At 46.0% G+C, this 18,327-nt stretch overlaps 2 protein-coding genes across 3 annotated transcripts; one reads left to right on the top strand and one right to left on the bottom strand.

Annotated features, from left to right (window-relative positions):
- Window positions 1-8,827: 8,827 nt before the first annotated feature.
- Window positions 8,828-10,015, bottom strand: LOC123087435 (peptidyl-prolyl cis-trans isomerase). 2 transcript variants are annotated; one of them, XM_044509440.1, is made up of 2 exons: window positions 9,867-10,015; window positions 8,828-9,525 (listed from the first exon to the last, which is right to left on the bottom strand). In XM_044509440.1, exon 2 carries the CDS (start codon window positions 9,512-9,514, stop codon window positions 8,981-8,983), a length of 534 nt encoding a protein of 177 aa, XP_044365375.1. In that variant the 5' UTR covers window positions 9,515-9,525; window positions 9,867-10,015; the 3' UTR covers window positions 8,828-8,980. The 2 variants fall into 2 exon arrangements, with proteins under 2 accessions (XP_044365375.1, XP_044365376.1); XM_044509441.1 differs by having other exon boundaries at window positions 8,828-9,528; window positions 9,867-10,013.
- Window positions 10,016-11,521: 1,506 nt separating this feature from the next.
- On the top strand, window positions 11,522-12,301 carry LOC123084018 (LOB domain-containing protein 16). Its single transcript, XM_044505833.1, has 2 exons — window positions 11,522-11,800; window positions 11,921-12,301. The coding sequence occupies exons 1-2, from the start codon at window positions 11,522-11,524 to the stop codon at window positions 12,299-12,301; spliced, it is 660 nt and encodes a 219-aa protein (XP_044361768.1).
- Window positions 12,302-18,327: the final 6,026 nt, after the last annotated feature.

Below are 18,327 nucleotides of genomic sequence, written 5' to 3'. Positions count from 1 at the left end.
ACCTCCACTGCTCCAAACACACACAATGTCGCGTCCCTTCTTCCTTCCTCATTGCCCCACGTGTTTTTCTCCAATCGGACGTACCTTACACTCCCATCTCCACCGACATCCGCTTCTACCACTGGTCTTTACCATTACAACAACAACTGCAAAGGCCCTCATGTAGGAGGAGGACGAGGAGTACTGCTAGTAGAGAAAGTGCAACGCTCCTTTACCAAAGGCACTTCCCGCCCGGCGAGTTCACACTCGGGGCCCCAATGGCGCACTGCGACAGCTTGGTGTTGCTCCCCAGCGACACCAATGTCTACGTCTTCAACCCCGCCATAAAAGACCGACGCAACGTGATCCAATATCCCACCTGCCTTCCCGTTGGCCTTGGTCTTGATCCTTCTACCGGCAAATACAAGGTTGCACGCTCTTTCTACCGTCATTGCGATGATTACGGCCATGTCACCATGGGGATGGAGGTCTTCACAATTAGTAGCGGCCGAGACCAAGATGATGGGTGGAAGGAGACCTCGGAGGATCCCCCTGCCCTCATCGCATATCAGCAGACCACCGTACAGTGCAAGGGGTATCTATTCTACTTCATCGATAAGGTCAACCATCCATGCCTTCCGCAGGCGTTACTCCATTTCAGCCTTCAGCATGAAACATTTGGTTTCACTCCATTGCTTGACACGGTGTACCCTCAAGTCAAAGACAAAGATATTATCCTCCATGAGCTTGACGGAGAACTATGCGCCACTTTCTTCTCCGAGTGCTTGCAACGTGTATTGGTATGGATGACAAGAGATTTCATGGATCCTAGAAGGAGCTTGTACTACACAATCAATTTCTCGAGCCTTTGTTATCCAATGGCGTAAGTGGTCGGACCCTTCCCCGGAGCCTGCGGAAGCGGGAGCTACATGCACCGGGCTGCCCTTTTTTTTGTTATCCAATGGCGTCACTTGGCAGTGGTACCGGGGTTCTTTTAGTTCATAATGGTTGTATTTACCGTTACCACTTGCAATCTAACAACACCTTCAAAGAAGACGACATATTTGATATTAATGGCCTAAGGTTCCTTGGGCCCAATGAAGAAGACATCTTGGGGCATGCATGGAAAAATCTATACTGCTTCGACCGTGTTTCTTACACAGAGAGCCTTGTTCCAATTAGCCCTCCTAAGATGAGCTTTAATGTCTAAGGAGAAGCATGTCCACCTTCTTCAATGGATCATCTAACATTTCTCTTGGGTGAAAGATGAAGCACCATGAAGATTTAGACAAAGTTGACCTAATGTTGCTTTTATTTCCTTAGAAACTCGCATTAAGCCTTCATACATTTACATTACAAGTGCGATTAGGACTTGTTGTATTCTTTTTTCTATGTTATATTGTCCATTCCACACTTTGTGTCCAATAAATCCATGATTATATGTGTTTATACTTTTCGTACTATTTTTTTTAATAATATATAAATGCCATCCTCCAAGATTTTCATATGCTTCAAAGCACCAGTGTTAAGGCATATCTCTCTCGATGTAGTTTTGGTGATTGATGACAACATGTTTGCGGACTAACCGTGTGCTTTGAGCATTTCAGAGATTCATCCTTTGGCTCGAGACGATTTCTTTCCCCTCGGAGTGTTTTTCAAGGCGGTGTAGCTCTTTCGTTTCTTGTTGGTGGACTAGTTTCGTAGGAGTCACCGTACTATCAAGAGGGGGTCCGCTTTGATAAGGCTAGGGTGGAATCATCACGTACACTTCCGTTTCACACCCTCTGGGCCTTCCCGCGTCGTTGGAGGTTTGTTTCCTTGTTGTTTGGGCAGTCTTTGGCCTCAGCGGTAGTACCGCGGTGCCCAACGGTAGTACCGCTTGAGGGTCCTCAGCGGCAGTACCGGTGCGGTACCGGACCACTACCGCCTCGACTCGAGGGGGGCGCATCTCGTGTCGGGTTGAGCGGCACTTGCAGCGGTAGTAGGTGCGGTAGTACCGCTCGAGAGCGGTAGTACCGCCCTACCACCGCGGCAGTACCGCACTGGGCCGGCGCCGGAGCACAAGGGTTGTGCAATTTGGAATTGATTGATTGATTGATGTGTACCCACCGTCATCGCCACTCCCACGCTAGCAGAGCCGGCGGAGGTAAAATGAAATGACGACCTACCGGTGGAGGAGAGACCGCAATGCAGCACAGGCGGAGATCGCCTCTCTAGGGTTTAGAGCGGAACAATAAAAATTGTTTTGTGTCGTAACTTGGTAGAAAGGAAAATCATATCATATCTACCAGTTTCAAAATACTCCGTATTGCGGAAAATAAAATCCACGCACACGTAGGAGATATGTTGGCACGTTGTACACATGTGAAATTCGGTAAAAATATATCGTATCTATAAGTGCCCTGTACACTTTGGGTTTCCTTGGATTTTACAACGAAAGTAGGAGGCCGTACGTGTTATGGAAGAAAAGATCCCAACCCAAACAAACTACTACTAGTACTAGTTATTGTTATAGCTAACTAACACGGATCGTATACCTAAAAAAAAAAAACTAACACGGATCGTAGGTGCTCATTGCAATTCTTCCATCGCGTGTGCATTGCATAGACTACACATTAATCCATATTGCTCATCGATGGGCAACTGCGGGAGCAGAAAGAGAAAGAGGGACAGTCTGCCGCCGCCGCCGCCGCCGACTATCGTCGTCTTCCCCCCTGAGTTGTTGCTTGAGGAGGTGGTGTGGGAGATCTTGATCCGTCTACCCGTCAAATCCCTCACGAGGTTCAAACTCGTGAGCAAGGCCTGGCACGCCATCATCTCCGACCCTCTTTTCGTCCGCGCCCACCTCCGCTGCTCCGCTCCCAACACCGACAGCGCCGCGAACCTTCTTCCTTCCTCATCGCCCCGCATATTTATGTCGGACCGGAGGATCCTTACCAAGACCTCTCCACCAACATCTGCCTGTATAGCTGGTCTTTACCATTGCTGCAGCAGCAGCAATAGGAACAACGAAGATCCTTACTTGGTAGGAGGATCAGGAGTGATAGTAGTACTGGCAGTGCAAGTTCAACTGCAACACTCCTTTACGAAAGTCACATCCCGGCAGGCGAGTTTGAGGTCGTTTCCCGAATGGCCCACTGCGACGGCTTGGTGTTGCTCCCCACCAACACCATTGTGTATGTCTTCAACCCGGCCACAAGAGATGCCATTGTGCTGCCCGAGAGCCACCGCAACATGATGGAGTACATAAATTGCCTTCCGGTTGGTTTCAGCCTTGATCCTTCCATCGAAAGATACAAGGTTGCACGCTCTTTCTAACGCGGTTGTGACGACAACGGCCACGTTACCATGGGGATGGAGGTCTTCACAATTAACGGTGCCGGCCAGGACGAGTGGAGGGAGACCTTGGTGGATCTCCCCGCCCTCATCTCGTGTCCACAGACCGCCACATGTTGCAAGGGGTACCTATTCTACTTCATCGACAATGTCAGCCATCCATGCCCCCCCCCCCCCCCCCCGCGAGCACTACTCCACTTCGACCTTCAACATGAAATATTTGGTTTCACTCCGTTGCTTGACACCTTGTATCCTCAAGTAAAAGACGAAGATATAATCCTCCATGAGCTTGACGGAGGACTATGCGCCACTTTCTTCGCCAAGTGCTTGCAACACGTAGCGATCTGCATGACAAGAGATGTCCTGGATCCGTATGGAGCTTGTACTACAAAATCAATGTCTCAAGCCATTGTTTGCCAATGGCCTACACTACAAGGGTTCTTTTAGCATATGATCATCTATCGTGCCGTTACTACTTGAAAGCTCATGGCGCCTTCAAAGAAGATGTCATTTTTGATATGGATGACCTAAAGTTTCTTGGGCCCAATGGAGAAGACACCTTGGGCCATGCATGGCAAAAAAAGAAATGGTGGTTCGACCTAGTTTCCTACACGGAAAGGCTTGTTCCTGTTACTCCTCCTAAGCAGAGAGAGAATCTCTGAAACTCAAACACATGGTAACGTGTACCTGGAATTGGATCTGTAGAATTATTGGTTCAGTCATTACATGTACACGCGCACCTAAACAAAGAAGCTAGTAATAAAAAGAAATAAAGAAAATTTGAATCAGCACTGGACCTGGCCGCAGTCCTCGACGGCGCTGCGGCAGCATCCAACGGCCTCCATCTTCTGCACGACGCCGTATCCGTCGACGACCTGGCTGAAGACGACATGCTTGCCGTGAGACAAGCAACTTTTGGTTGAACGAGAAACTCTTACAGGTAGTGTGTGTGAGAGAGAAAGAGAGACAAGCATTTTGGTTGCTGTATTGATACTGTCATAGACAACTTGATTATTTTGGGTTGCTGTATGTTGTATTGAAACTTGAAAAGCGGATGGCCGCAAAAAACTATTGTGCGCCCCGGTCACCCCGCCGGAAGGCCTGGAGCGACGAACAACGAAAACCTACCTAAGAGCCCCAAGCGGGCAAAGCTACATCACCATCCGTTAGATCAGAGCTTCCCGACACTACCACACCAGCAGAGCCGACGGGGGAGAAAGGGACGACGACCTACCAGCAGAGGAGAGATGGCGGCGCGGGGAGCCCGGAGGTCTCCTCCCCAGGGTTTATTAGAGAGGAACAGCTTGTAAACATTCTAGAATTTGTTTGTTATCGTAACTTATTAAAAAAAATCAGACCACATCTGCCAGTTTCAATTATTATTTTTACGAATACCAGTTTGACAATTTTGCAAGAAAAAAAAAGATGCATGTAAGAGATATGTAGGCACGCTGTATACTCTTGAAATTCGGTAAGAAGATATCGTGTCTACAACTCCCTGTATATACTTTGGTTTTCCTTGGATTTTACAACGGAAGATGGGGTCGTGTCCGATCCATATACGTGCCAGATCGTACGTGTACATGTCCGGGAAGAAAACATCCCAACCCAAACAAACTTGTACTGGTAGTAGCAGGGAGGGGAGGGAGGCCCCATGGGAAATTGCTCGTCAATGACAATGGGAATTGTGAGAACAGCAGCAAGAGAAAGAGGGACAGCCTGCCGCCGCCGCAGATTACCATCATCCCGCCTGAGTTGTTGCTGGAGGAGGTGGTGTGGGAGATCCTGATCCGGCTGCCGGTGAAATCCCTCGCGAGGTTCAAGCTCGTGAGCAAGGCCTGGCACGCCATCATCTCCGACCCTCTCTTTGTCCACGCCCACCTCCACTGCTCCCAACAACACCGACAGCGCCGCGGCCCTTCTTCCTTCCTCATCGCCCCGCATATTTATCACCAAACCCCCAACGTCTCTATCAACGTCCGCTTCTACCACTGGTTTTTGCCGTTACGACAAGAACAACATGAACAACAACCCTTCTACCACTGGTCTTTGCCGTTACAAGAACAACAGGAACAACAACAAAGATCATCGTTCGGTAGGAGGATGCGGAGTTATACTGCGAGTGCCGGTTCAACTGCGATGCTCCTTTACGAAAGGCACTTCCCGATTAACGAATTCAAGGTCGCTCTCCGAATGGCCCATTGTGACGGCTTGGTGTTGCTCCCCACCAACACTAGTCTCTACGTCTTAAACCCGGCCACAAGAGATGCCATTGTGCTGCCCAAGAGCCACCGCAACAACAAGGAGTACCTTAATGGCCTTCCAATTGGTTTCGGCCTCGATCCTTCCACCTACAGATACAAGGTTGCACGCTCTTTCTACCGTGGTTGTTGTGACAAGGACCACGTCGTCATGGGGATGGAGGTCTTCACAATTAACAGTGGCCGAGACGAGTGGAGGGAGACCTTGGTGGACCCTCCTGCCCTCATCTCGTGTCCACAAACCGCCACACACTGCAAGGATTACCTATTCTACTTCATCGATAAGGCCAACCATCCATGCCCCCCACGGGCACTACTCCGTTTCAGCCTTCAACACGAAACATTTGGTTTCACTCCGTTGCTTGACACCTTGTACCCTCAAGTACAAGACAAAGATATTATCCTCCATGAGCTTGACGGGGAACTATGCGCCACTTTCTTGGTTGAGTGCCTGCAGCGTGTAGTGGTCTGTATGACAAGAGATGTCCTGGATCCGAGATGGAGCTTATACTACACGATCAATGTCTCGAGCCTTTGTCATCCAGTGGCCTATGCTACCGGGGTTCTTTTAGCGTTTAATCGTCAAGAATACCGTTTCTACTTGCAAGCTCACGGCGCCTTCGAAGACATATTTGATATAGACGACCTAAAGTTTCTCGGGCCCAACAGAGAAGTCACCTTGGGCCATGCATGGAGAAAGAAATGCTGGTTCGACCTAGTTTCGTACACGGAAAGCCTTGTCCGTGTTACTCCTCTTAAGCCAAGCTTACATGCCTTGGGAGGATCGTGCCCACCTTCTTGAATGGATCACCCAACGTTTCTCTCAAGCAAAAGGTGATGACGAGGAATAAAGATTTTGACAAAGTTGATCTAATGTCGTTTCTATTTGCTTAGAATGTTCGTCGTAGCCTTGGTCTGTTGAATCATAAAAGGTTAATCTCCTCGTTATGTATCGTGCAATAGAGCGTGATTATATTCACTATTTTGTGTGATTCTGCAAATACTTTTTTGTTACCTAAAAGAGAAACCATGGCGTTGTTTGTTGCAAGAACAAATTTGCATGATTCTACTATTCAACCCAAAAAAAAAAAACATAAACTAGAACTAAAAGGAGGTGACAGATTAATATTTACTCAATTGATGTTTGAACGACTCGCCATTTTCATCAAAATCTGTGTTGATGCTGGTTTCTTTTTCAATCAAAAAGAAAAAAAGACTGGACGATCTCCAAGCAGCTAGAGCATGGATAAATCTTGCAGGTTAGCCATGACAGGCTAGAATCTCTGTAACTGGTGAGATTGGAATTGGATGTCTAGATTTATTTCTTGAGTTATTACACGGCCGGGCACACAGCTAAACAGACTGGGAAGTCTAGATCAATTCAATCCACATGTTCTTGACAGTCTTGCTTACAGGGCATGTGCATTCAGTTTGATAACCTGAAACCTATTCCTTCCAAACAATAATAATCAAGAGAAATTGAGAGCAACAGCTACCTAAATGAAACTTCATTCATTTGACTATATAATTTGCACAAAAACAACATGACAACCCACAAGTGAAGTACGTACATGATCAGGTCAGGGACACCTTCACTTCATATCATCATATTCGATACCAAATGGAATCCTAAACCAACATAAACAGCAGCAGCTTCACTAGTATGTGCAAAACTGAAACGAACACACAAACAGAGACAAAACACAGAGCAACTAGCCAGCTGATGTTACTGCTTGTCAACTTGGTGTCCCAATTACTGCTTGTCCCCCTACACTATCGCCGCTGTTGCGGAGGCCGGGCTCTACCTCCGTCCCCGCGCCTCTGTCGTCGCCGAGAGCAAACTCACTCACGTCCAAACGGTGATGGACCAGCTTGCTCTTTGTGCGACCTCCTGCCCGCCGACAATATTAGAATCTTCGCATATCTGGCGGACATCAGCTAATCTGTTGTTAAAAAAAAATTGTGCATTTGGAGCACACTGGGCATCATCACTTGTTCTACTGTGATGCTGCTGCTGCTGTTTCCTCCGTCTAGCACCTGTCCAGATTTGGATGTAAACTCTAAACTGTAACCAACCGTCAAGATTATGAAACTGAGGCTGCTTAAATGTAAAATAAGAACTTTGCTGTGCTTATAATTAATTAACAGCTGAATGTTTTTTGTTTAGTCTAGCTGAACAATAATAATGCAGCTTCAGAATTCAGAACTGTTGGTTCATTATCCAAGAAATGCCGAACATGGGACCATGGATTGTTCAATACATTTTCTGGATTCTAACTGCATACTATGTAAGAGCATCACTTGGTCGCTAAGGTCTCTCATGGACAATTCAGGTTCATAATGCCCTATTCCTATCCTTTTTGGTCCTTATGACCAACTAAAATCACAAATCTTGTGAAAGAAAATACTCCAAAAAACACAATTCACCATGGACATGATAACAACAACGTTATGGACTTCTGATACCAAAAGAAGTTCAGAAGAATAGATAAAAGAGAATAAGCAGCAACAGAGGGACATACATATCCTTGCATCTGGCCTCCACTACAACACCTCTTCATAGTCGCCCGCTTCATCTTCATCCTCCGACTGAACCTGCCAGGCGAAATTAAACAGCAACAGCAGAAAGAAATATATTCAGATTTAGCTAGCTCGAGCATATGAATGAAACAATCATAGTAGCTCTAGCGTATGATTGAAACTATCATAGAATCGATGATAAAAGAACTTATGCTACTGCATAATCAATGTGTCAAGCCTTTTGTCATCCAATGGCATCACTTGGCAATTCAATCTACATCCTTGGGGCGGGGCGTGCATAGAAACAGGGATGCTGGTTCCACAGAGTTTCTCTCAGGCAAACGATGAACAAGCCTGAACAAGATTCAGACATTTATAATTTTTAATTCTATTTCCTAGTAGAATCTTCATACCATGGTCTTCTAGTCTTAGTAGTCTGTTGAATCAGAACCAGTTAATCTTATGTTGGATCATGTCAATGTGAACTGAATTCATGCCTGAACCACTCAACATGTCAACATAATTTGTAATCCTGCTGCTGATTCCTATATTTTTCAACATGTTGAACCACTCAACATGTCAACATGTCAACATATTTTTCAACCAGAGAAAAGATGGGACCATCTCTAGTCTATTCTTCTCATCTTCAAGCAGCTAGACTAAGCATGGATAGTGAAATCTTGCAGGTTAGGCATAACAAGAGAAAGAATCTCTCACTAAAACTTTAGAGATTGATGAAACTGAATCTGTAAATTTATTCATTCATTCAGTCATTACACACGCCTAAACAAACTAGTAGTCCATCGGATCCATATCAACTGTCTCAGCTTCAGTAGTAAGTAAAAAAACAAGCTGAATGAATCATCAGATCAGCCAGGCACTGGTTACTCGCCGTCGGGGAGCTGGCCGCAGTCCTCGATGACGACGGGCTCGGCGGTGGCGCCACCGGACGAGCCGACGGCCTCCATCTTCTCCACGACGCGGTATCCATCGACAACCTGCCCGAACACGACGTGCTTGCCGTCGAGCCACGGCGTCTTGGCGGTGCAGATGAAGAACTGGGAGCCGTTGGTGCCGGGCCCGGCGTTGGCCATGGAGAGGACCCCGGGGCCCGTGTGGCGGAGCAGGAAGTTCTCGTCGGCGAACTTTTGGCCGTAGACCGACTCGCCGCCGGTGCCGTTGCCGCGGGTGAAGTCGCCGCCCTGGCACATGGAGCCCGGGATGATGCGGTGGAAGGCCGACCCCTTGTAGTGGAGCGGCTTGCCGCTCTTGCCCAGGCCCTTCTCGCCCGTGCAGAGCTGCCGGAAGTTGGCCGCCGTCTTGGGCACCTTGTCGGCGTAGAGCTCCATGATGACCCGGCCCGCCTTGGCCTGGCCGATGAGGATGTCGAAGAAGACCTTGGGGTTCTTGGCCGCCATGGCTACTCTTTCTGCTGGGGAATCAAATTGGGGAATCTAAGATTTGCCTCCAAGGTATTGGAGTTAAAACGAATCAACAATTCAAGAAAACAAATTGGGGAATGTGGTCATGGTCCTTGCGTGGCCTCCAGGGTAGCACTGCTGGAGGTCACAGGGCGAGGATCATGAAGATTGTAAGATTTGATTTGGCACAAACATTGAGCTCAGGAGGCCTATGGATAATGACGCCTAGAAAGCCTTCGATATGTGCAGAGACAAGGAAACCAAAACCAAAACCAAATCGAGTCACAAGAAACAAACACAGCTGTGAGGATAGAGAGAAATCTAGTCGAGATAAGAAGAAAAATCCTACCTTTCTTGATTTCCAGCAGTGGTGATGCTAGTTGAGTTGTCAGGAGGAGGAGGAGGAAGAAAATCCCCAGCAGTGGTGATGCTAGTTGAGTTGTGAGGAGGAGGAGGAGGAAGAAGATGGGGAAAACGGCGGCTGGATGGGGGAGATAAAAAGGGGAGGGTTTAGGGTTTTCAGGCTCTAATGGGCCTGGGCTCTAATTGGTAGGTGGCTCGAGCACGCACCTACCAATAAATAGCGGCCCATCTCATCTCAGCCGCACCTGACTCAACTAACAGCCCTGTTCTGTGTCAATTATGGCGGCCCATTCCACTGGGAGCCCAAAATTATAAATTAATTAATAATCTTTTCGTCTCAAAAGAAATTAAATTAACAACAAATATTTTCCATTAACAAGAAATTAGCTCTAGCTACTTTGTAGGATGTCAGACTGGGCTTTAACTTTCTATATATATACTCTGGAAAGCAACACCTTTAATTTGTGCTTATATGCTAATTTTACTTTTTAAGTACAATACTAATAATTTTTGAAATAAACTGAACACAGCTGCATATGTCTTCTATGTGTCGAGCAAAGCACCACTAATAATGGTGGTTACGCGACAAACAAGTATGCATAACAGCCTGGGAACATAGATGACTAAGTGCACAAGCAAAGATACATACATAATGTTCTCTTCTCCTGGGAAGATGACTAAGTGCAGAATATTAACTCTCCATTAACTAATTCTTTTTAGAAGCAAAGATGCACTCGGGGTGATCAACTGTGGTTAGCCAAAAATAATGAAACTTGCATAATGCAAAAAACGAAATAGTACAAGGTCAATAATGACTAAGAAGGAAAGGCACACGCTTGATATACACAAAAATGATGAAATCAACTAATCAAGACTCAGACAACCCCCTAGCTAAATGGCCTCCATTACAATTACTAAATTATCAAGCAGAAAAACAGAGGAAAAGCATAGCTAGAAGGGCATACGGCTAATAGTGGTATATATAGGTGCTAGGCAGTAGGTTCTTAAACAGAGTAGTATGCGCATCATCAGAGATTTGACACATAGGATTAAGTGAAGTTAATCACAACATTACATGGTGAGCTACTTGACATGGGCTTGAGAATGAGTACATATATTGTTGAACAACAGTTACCCTATTTTTCTTTGGTTCATTCTACCAGCTTTCCCGAAGCTCAACCTTTTGCTCACTGCCTTTTTAATTCATTGATTGATTCCTGAAGTTATGACATTTTGTTCCCTGTAAGGGTGGTACTAAGTTTGTCGGACATGTTGAAAAGAAAGGAAAAAATTGAACAACTCATCATAAACTCATCCAACAACCAGTAGTAAAATAAGATCCCTCAAGCAAACAAATGGGTTGGGGCTATTGTTACCTCCTTTGTCACTTTAGTCCCTTTCTAAAAGGAATGTCAAATTGGTATAGAACTGGGAACCAGGCTTTTGGATAATGGATAATCAAATTGGCAGGCCATTAGGGAGACCGTGCCTGATTAATTATTCATCAAACCAAGCTAACCCTAGCATGTACCCCACTGCTAGTGCTAGAGTAGCCTTTATAAATGGGAAGGATTGATGATTCACTCCACAGGCTGCAAGGAACAAGAGTACACTACCAGCATCGATCAGGTAGCAGGAGCAATGACAGGGTTTTCCTCTCCATGCGGCGCATGCAAGTTCCTTGGGAGGAGGTGCGTCAATGGGTGTGTCTTGGCTCCACACTTGTGCCACGAGCAAGGGGCTGCACATTTTGCCGCCATCCATAAGGTCTTTGGTGCAAGCAACGCCTCGAAGCTCCTCACGAGCCTCCCGGCGACCGACCGCCGTGAGGCTGCGGTCACCATCTCCTACGAGGCACAGGCCAGGCAACATGATCCGGTATATGGTTGCGTCGCGCACATATTTGCTCTGCAGCAGCAGGTTAGTGAGTTATGCATTAGTCACACCGACTTGAACAACAATTCTATTGAGTTCTGAATTTTCATTTGGTAAACTGCTAATTGCATGGACAGTGATAATATATTAGCAATCTTCTCTTAGGTTGTAAATCTGCAAGCACAGTTGGAGTCGCTCAAAGCTCAGGAACCAGTACAAGGGTACACAAATACTTGTTCCGTATCAAGCCCTGAAGAAGACAGTATGAAGGCAAAGGTTATGGCTTATGAGAAAGGGGAAGCTAGGATGCCACACCCAGGACATTCAGTAAAGATTGAAAGAGAGAGCTACTTCGGAAATGACGCCATGACCTCCTGCACTTCCATGCAATATTCTCAGGATTACAACAGTTCACATGTATACACACCGGACTATACAGCCTCGTTTAAATTTAATGATGAGAGTATACATGGTAGCACCATGTTTCCCGTTGATATGCAAGACTATCTGCAAGAGAATGGGTATTATGACACCGAGGGCCTCTAGTCGGCATATCTCAACTAGGTGTCACAGCATGTGCTTGGTAACTGCAAAGCTACCAGCAGTCCTCTTTTGGTAGTTCAAATTCTAAGCCATGGATAACCATTGTAAAATGTTCAAATTCTAAGCCTGTACTAAAATGCTGAATCAAACAGGGTGTAGAAGACATATGTTTTTTTTTTACTAACCATCAGTGATGAAGCATGCTGAAATGCTTCATCGCGCTTTTTTCGCTCTAGTGAATCATGAGAGATACTGATATGCCAAGATATGTTTTTCTCTCCCCTTTGATCATTACCTGCAAGCCAGAGCCAGGCATTTAGTTTCGTGCAAGCGAGAAAGGGAGTTCCGTGCTTAATTAGGGAACCACAACTAAGAGCATCTCCAGCCGCATCCCAACAGGCCCTCCCCAGGTGTTTTTGCCGCGTCGGGGCCCAAAAATCGGCCCAGTGACGTCCCCAGAAGCCCGTTTTTCGTCGGTTTAGGCCGAAACTGGCGCCGGCGTACCCAGGCCGAACCCGGCGCGTTGGGGGCGCCGGGGCGAGCGGCTTTGGCGCGAAAGAGGCGCGGGCCAGCCGTGTCAGCGAGACGACGCCTCGTCTTCCCCCAGAGTACCTCGGCTTCCCGCGGGGAATCAATGGCAAGGCTGGGCGGCGCGGCGACGCCTCCCCTCCCGCCACGCGTACACACGGCGGGATATAAAACCCGCCGCTGGCCACACCAGTCCGAGCCCAAAGCAGTCGCCGCCGAGTCTCTGCTCTCTCCCGTCCGCGCCGCCGAGCTCTGCTATCTCACCCGTCCTCCCCTTCCCTTCCCTCTCCAGCGATGGCCGAACGCTTCTCCGGCGACGCCGTGACGGCCAACGGCTTCGGTCGCCGCTCGCTCTAGGAGTGGGAGGTGTGGCTCCTGTTCGAGGCCAACATCCCAGCGCCGCCGGACATGCGCGCCGGGCTGACGGGGGTGGAGGCTCAGCAATGGTGGTGCCCCCCCCCTCCGGTGCCCGACGTCGACGTGTGCCCTGGAGTCTTCGCCGCCGAGGTCGACCGCGTGCGGTCATCCCTAGTGGAGGAGTAGCGCGCCCTCCCCAGTACGCCGCCGACAACCACGCGGCGTGGGCGGACTACTTCCAGCGGCGGCAGGCACAACCGCTGGCGTCCATGAACGGGGCGGCGTCAAGAACAGCGACGGGCGCCACGTCTGGTGGGGCGTCCCCGGCCGCACACTGCACGAGGTGCTGGAGTACCTCGAGGGCGGCAATAACCCGCCGCTGGCATACCCCCCCCCCCCCCCGCACCGGAGCGCCGGGCCGTGGGTGCCCTTTTTAAGTCTAGTGTGCCCTTTTTGTAGTTGTTGATGATGATTGGGAGGCCCAACTTTTTCAGAGATACAATCCCAAGTTATCTCCCATTCGCTCGACAACGAAAAAAATACCGAGAGGTAGTATATAGTAGCATGACATGCACCTCTTGTTGTTGTTGTTGTTGTTGTTGTTGTTGTTGTTGTTGTTGTTGTTGTTGTTGTTAATCCGTAAATATCTCTTCTAAATTAGGATGAAATCATCATGGTGAATGCAGCCAGGTGTGTTTGCACTTTGCACGCACAAGTTCCAACCAACCTGGACGAATGAGACCTATACCAGGGGATAACATGTACCCAACCAAAACATCTCCACCTACTTTTTCTGGGCACAAACAGAGAGTCCATGCTGCTCTTGATCCAAAGGATGAACATGATAGAGAAGAAAAGCGCCAGCAGATTCAAAGCAACCGCTTTCCCAGAAATTATACAAATAGGTATGTGTCAGATTTTCAGAAAATCAGGGCAACAACCTTTATGCGAAATTAAACATGCCATCCTTTGTTAATCTTCTTAATTAGCACACCACATGAATGCCCAACCTGTTTTAGGATCTCCGTGTTACTAATTTACAATGTTTTCTGTCAATCCGTATTGCACTTTAGTTGATCCAGATTTCAAGCATATGCTATTTTGCTCTCTGCAAGGCCATGATAGTGTGACATTCTTTTAGGAAGACACTGCCTTCTCTTTGCATTAATAGTTTGGCCGTGCTAATTAATTCTAGCACTGGGTCTGTCCTTTAAGTTAGGCCATCATGAAATAAAACCATGATATTTCTTTGATGGCTCTGATTATGACGGTTTCATGAAGGAAGGAGAATCAAAGACACCTACAGCTGATGGCTCTGACTCGATGAAGACGGCGTGATGAAGGAAGGAGAATCTTTAGAAATGGGTGCAGATGATGTTAAGCCAGAGGCAGCAGCATCTTGGAGCACCCACAAAAGTGATGTCAGGAGCAGAGTATGTGTTCTTTCTGAAGAGGCTACATTGTTCTGATAGCTCAGAAAGTGAAGGAGTTACTATCTGACCGATGCTCCAAGATGACAGTTAAGTAGAAGAGGTGACAGATGCTCGAAAGCGAAGATCAAGAAGAATGAAGATGATGACAGACAGAGCCGGTGCCAACCAATCCGCGATTTTGCGGTGCATGTTACCATATGCGAACCGTATGATATATAGTAGGTGATCAAAGGCATAATATTTTTTTTTGCCTGACAATGCAATGCATGATGGATCAATCTTCCCCTACCTCTTGGTCTCATAATATAGTGCTGAAATGTTTCATCGTCTCTTCACCTTAGTACAGGCTGATCAAAGGCATCATGTGTTTTTTTTACTAACAATCAGTGAAGTATACTGAAATGCTTCATCGTGCTTTTTTCACTCTAGTGACTTGGCATGGATCAGAGATACTGACATACCAGGCTATATATGTTTTTATTTATCCTTTGTTCATTAAGCCAGACGTTTGGTTTAGTGCTTACTGCTTAGAGAAGCAAGCACAATTAACATTCCAAATCAATAGGTGGAATGGAAGTTAAGATCTGATTCAGTAGAATTCAACTAAATAACTACTCCCTCCGTTTTAAAATAAATGATCCAACTTTGTACTAACTTTAGCGCCAAACTGCCCACGGACTGGGGAAAGTCTGGTGTCATAATACTGGACTTAATTAATTATTAGGAGATGTGCCCTACTTGGCGAAATGGCGGAGGCATTCCGTTCCGTCCAACAGGTTGAGTTCATGGTGGGTGATACTTGGAGTCAGAGACCTGACCTGACCTGCACGGTGGCCGGGTTGCATTTTCTTTTCTTTTTTTTGAAGGGGGGTTGCATTTTCATAGTGCTGCCAGGCGAGGGAGGCATTTCGTTTCCAATCATTCAACCGAGCACCAGTGTGGTGGTTATGGGCCTATCTTATGGGCTTCCAAGCTTGAAGTATATCCCTCGTACCTTTCCAAGGCCTACTTTGTCTCCAACCACATCTCAACTGTCATACTACCTTTTATTTATGTTTTCCTCAAAAAAAAAACTGTCATACCTTTTGAATTTAAGCAGTTACATAAATATTCTACTGTAGTAAAATTACTCAAGATCACAGGAATGTCAAATGCACAACAACTGTAATACTCTAGAAATTTTGGATCTTGGCGGCAAAATTCAAGAAAACCATGGAACACAATAATAAAACGTACGTATTCAAGAAAATTAACCATGGATACTCGTGATTTCACCTAGTTATTAGTTATTTTTCTATCCTCCTCTCACCCCCTCTATTTTCCTCATTTTCTTTTCTCGGTTTCTTTGCGTTCCGTAAACTTCTACGTTGGCGGTTTTCCCATGTTTTTTTTAAGCTTTGCCAAAAAAACTGGTTTCCGCCTGTTTTCTTTTAGCTAGTTTATTTTTTTCCAGTGTTAGTTTTTTATTTACCTCACTTGTCTCGTGATCCTTTTTGCAAGTAAGAAGACTAAATCTTGAGGGTTTTAAGAACTCTTTTTTTCCGGGTAGATAGCCTACCTCACTTAGTGGGGGAAGAGGGTGTATAATTCCACTGTCTAGGTTCAAATCCTCCTAATGAATCTGAATTCACAATTATGTTTTTGGGTCCCCTTTATAAAAAAAATCCGAAAATGATGTATATGGTTTTGGTACTATTGAGGGACCAAAAGTTTTCTTTCACTTCCCTCTCGTGACCTAGGCGGCCACGGGTGGCGGCGATCTACCCTCCACCCTTGCAAGAGACTGGAGGCCCCCTCTTCTTTCATTTGTCCCTCCAACGATGGGGGTGGGCAAGGACCCCAAGGCTTTAGAGCCAGTTTGGTTCCCGCCCTGGCCCTCGTGCCCACCCCCATCTAGGAAGCCGGATGGTGCCTGGTGTGGATGCGAGATGGTGGGATTTCTCTGCCTGGCCAGGCTAGTGAATCGATGTAGCGTTTGGTTCACTAGTGCAAAACCGGGCAATAGCACCGGTTCATAAGGCCCTTTAGTGCCGATTCGGCAACCGGCACTAAAGTGTGGGCACTAAAGGCCCCCCTTTTAGTACCGGTTCAGCACGAACCGGTGCTAAAGGGCAACCACGTGGCACAAGCCAGCTCCGGGGGCGCGTAGGACATTAGTACCGGTTGGTAACACCAACCGGTATAACACCAACCAGTACTAAATGTTTAGTTGTGTTTTGGTTTTATTTTTTATTTTTTACTTTAATTTTGTGTTTTCAATTTAATTTAGTGATTGTTTTACATTATAATGAGTTGTTAAATCATTAGGTGAAAGTACCGCAAATTAGTTTGACTAGGATGCATGTGGATCCTAGCAAAGTCATCAAGTATATGCCATATCCATATTATATATACTTGATCACCTAATTAAGTGATCGAGGTAATATGGATATGGTATATACTTGATCACTTAGCTAGAATCCATCCAGTTGAAACTAATCTACGGTTTCTTTCATAAATGATACAATAACTCATCATCATCATCATCATCATCATATTAATATAAAAACTCTTGCATCATATATATCATCACCAACAACAGTTTTCATAGCTAGCTAAAAATCTTCATATAATAGTCGTCTCATTACCACTACTTAATCATCATATAGTCATTACCGCTATCTAATCACCACCAACACTAGCTTAAAGAAGAAACATTCATTTGTACCAGAAGCCAAGATATCATTGAGTTCAACATGGTAATGATATTATAAGCGTTCATAACACCACAAAAGCAAATCACTCTTTGAGATTAAGTTCAGGACGAAGAACACGGACATGAGAGGACAAGTACTAAGAGCATGAACTAGCTAATCACTCCTGCTGCTCTCTCTCAGGTAAAATAGCATAGAACATGTATAGATTTCCTGATTCATCATATTGGAGCATGTAGATGAACCTGTCTCCTAATCGTGGGTTGCGCTTCTGATTGCTGCCCCCTAGTACTTCTCTGCGATCGTTAACAATTTTGCTCCGATATTTTACTATTAAGCATTGCTCGCTATTAGAAATCCTGAATGCACTAAAGTGCATTGTAGGATATCTTGGGCGTAAGCTAACAATATTCATGGTACCTTGAGTCTCGATCCAATCAGGCACAACATTCATCGGGAGTCCCTGTTGAAGAACATCGTATAGTAACATACATAGCAATGAAGTTTAGCTTAAAAAAATAATGTATGCAAAGATTCACTGAGGAGAAATAGTAGAAATCTTACCATCTTTCCTAAATATATGTGACCGTAGTTCAGTACGAACACTATTGGTCGCACGTTTTGAGTACTAACATTTCTAAGTGCAGGAGTTTTTTTTGTCTTGACAGCATCAAGATCCTCAAGCCATGAAACATAATGACTTGTCTCCTCGCAGTTTAGTTCAGCCCCGGGACAGTGGACGGTCCTGTCTATCAAGCGCCGGACATGTTTGCTTGATTGGAAATAAGCTGTCAATATAAATTACTTGTCAACTCTTTTTGAATAAACAATATCGAAGACATAATATGGTTGAGAAACTCACATAATGGTAGAACTGGAGGCGTCTGCACATCGACCCAGATGTCTCTATTACCTTCAATATCATCTTCCGGACGAATATCAAAGGTGATAACCATATCAGGCTCAAATGCATAAGCCTTGCATAGTGCTTGCCAAGTTTTGCATTCAAAATAGGTGT

The sequence above is a fragment of the Triticum aestivum genome, chromosome 4A, assembly GCF_018294505.1.
Source record: "Triticum aestivum cultivar Chinese Spring chromosome 4A, IWGSC CS RefSeq v2.1, whole genome shotgun sequence".
NCBI classification, from domain to species: Eukaryota; Viridiplantae; Streptophyta; class Magnoliopsida; order Poales; family Poaceae; genus Triticum; species Triticum aestivum.
Note: the sequence above shows the minus strand (reverse complement) of the source record. Positions and strands in the feature narration are given on the sequence as shown.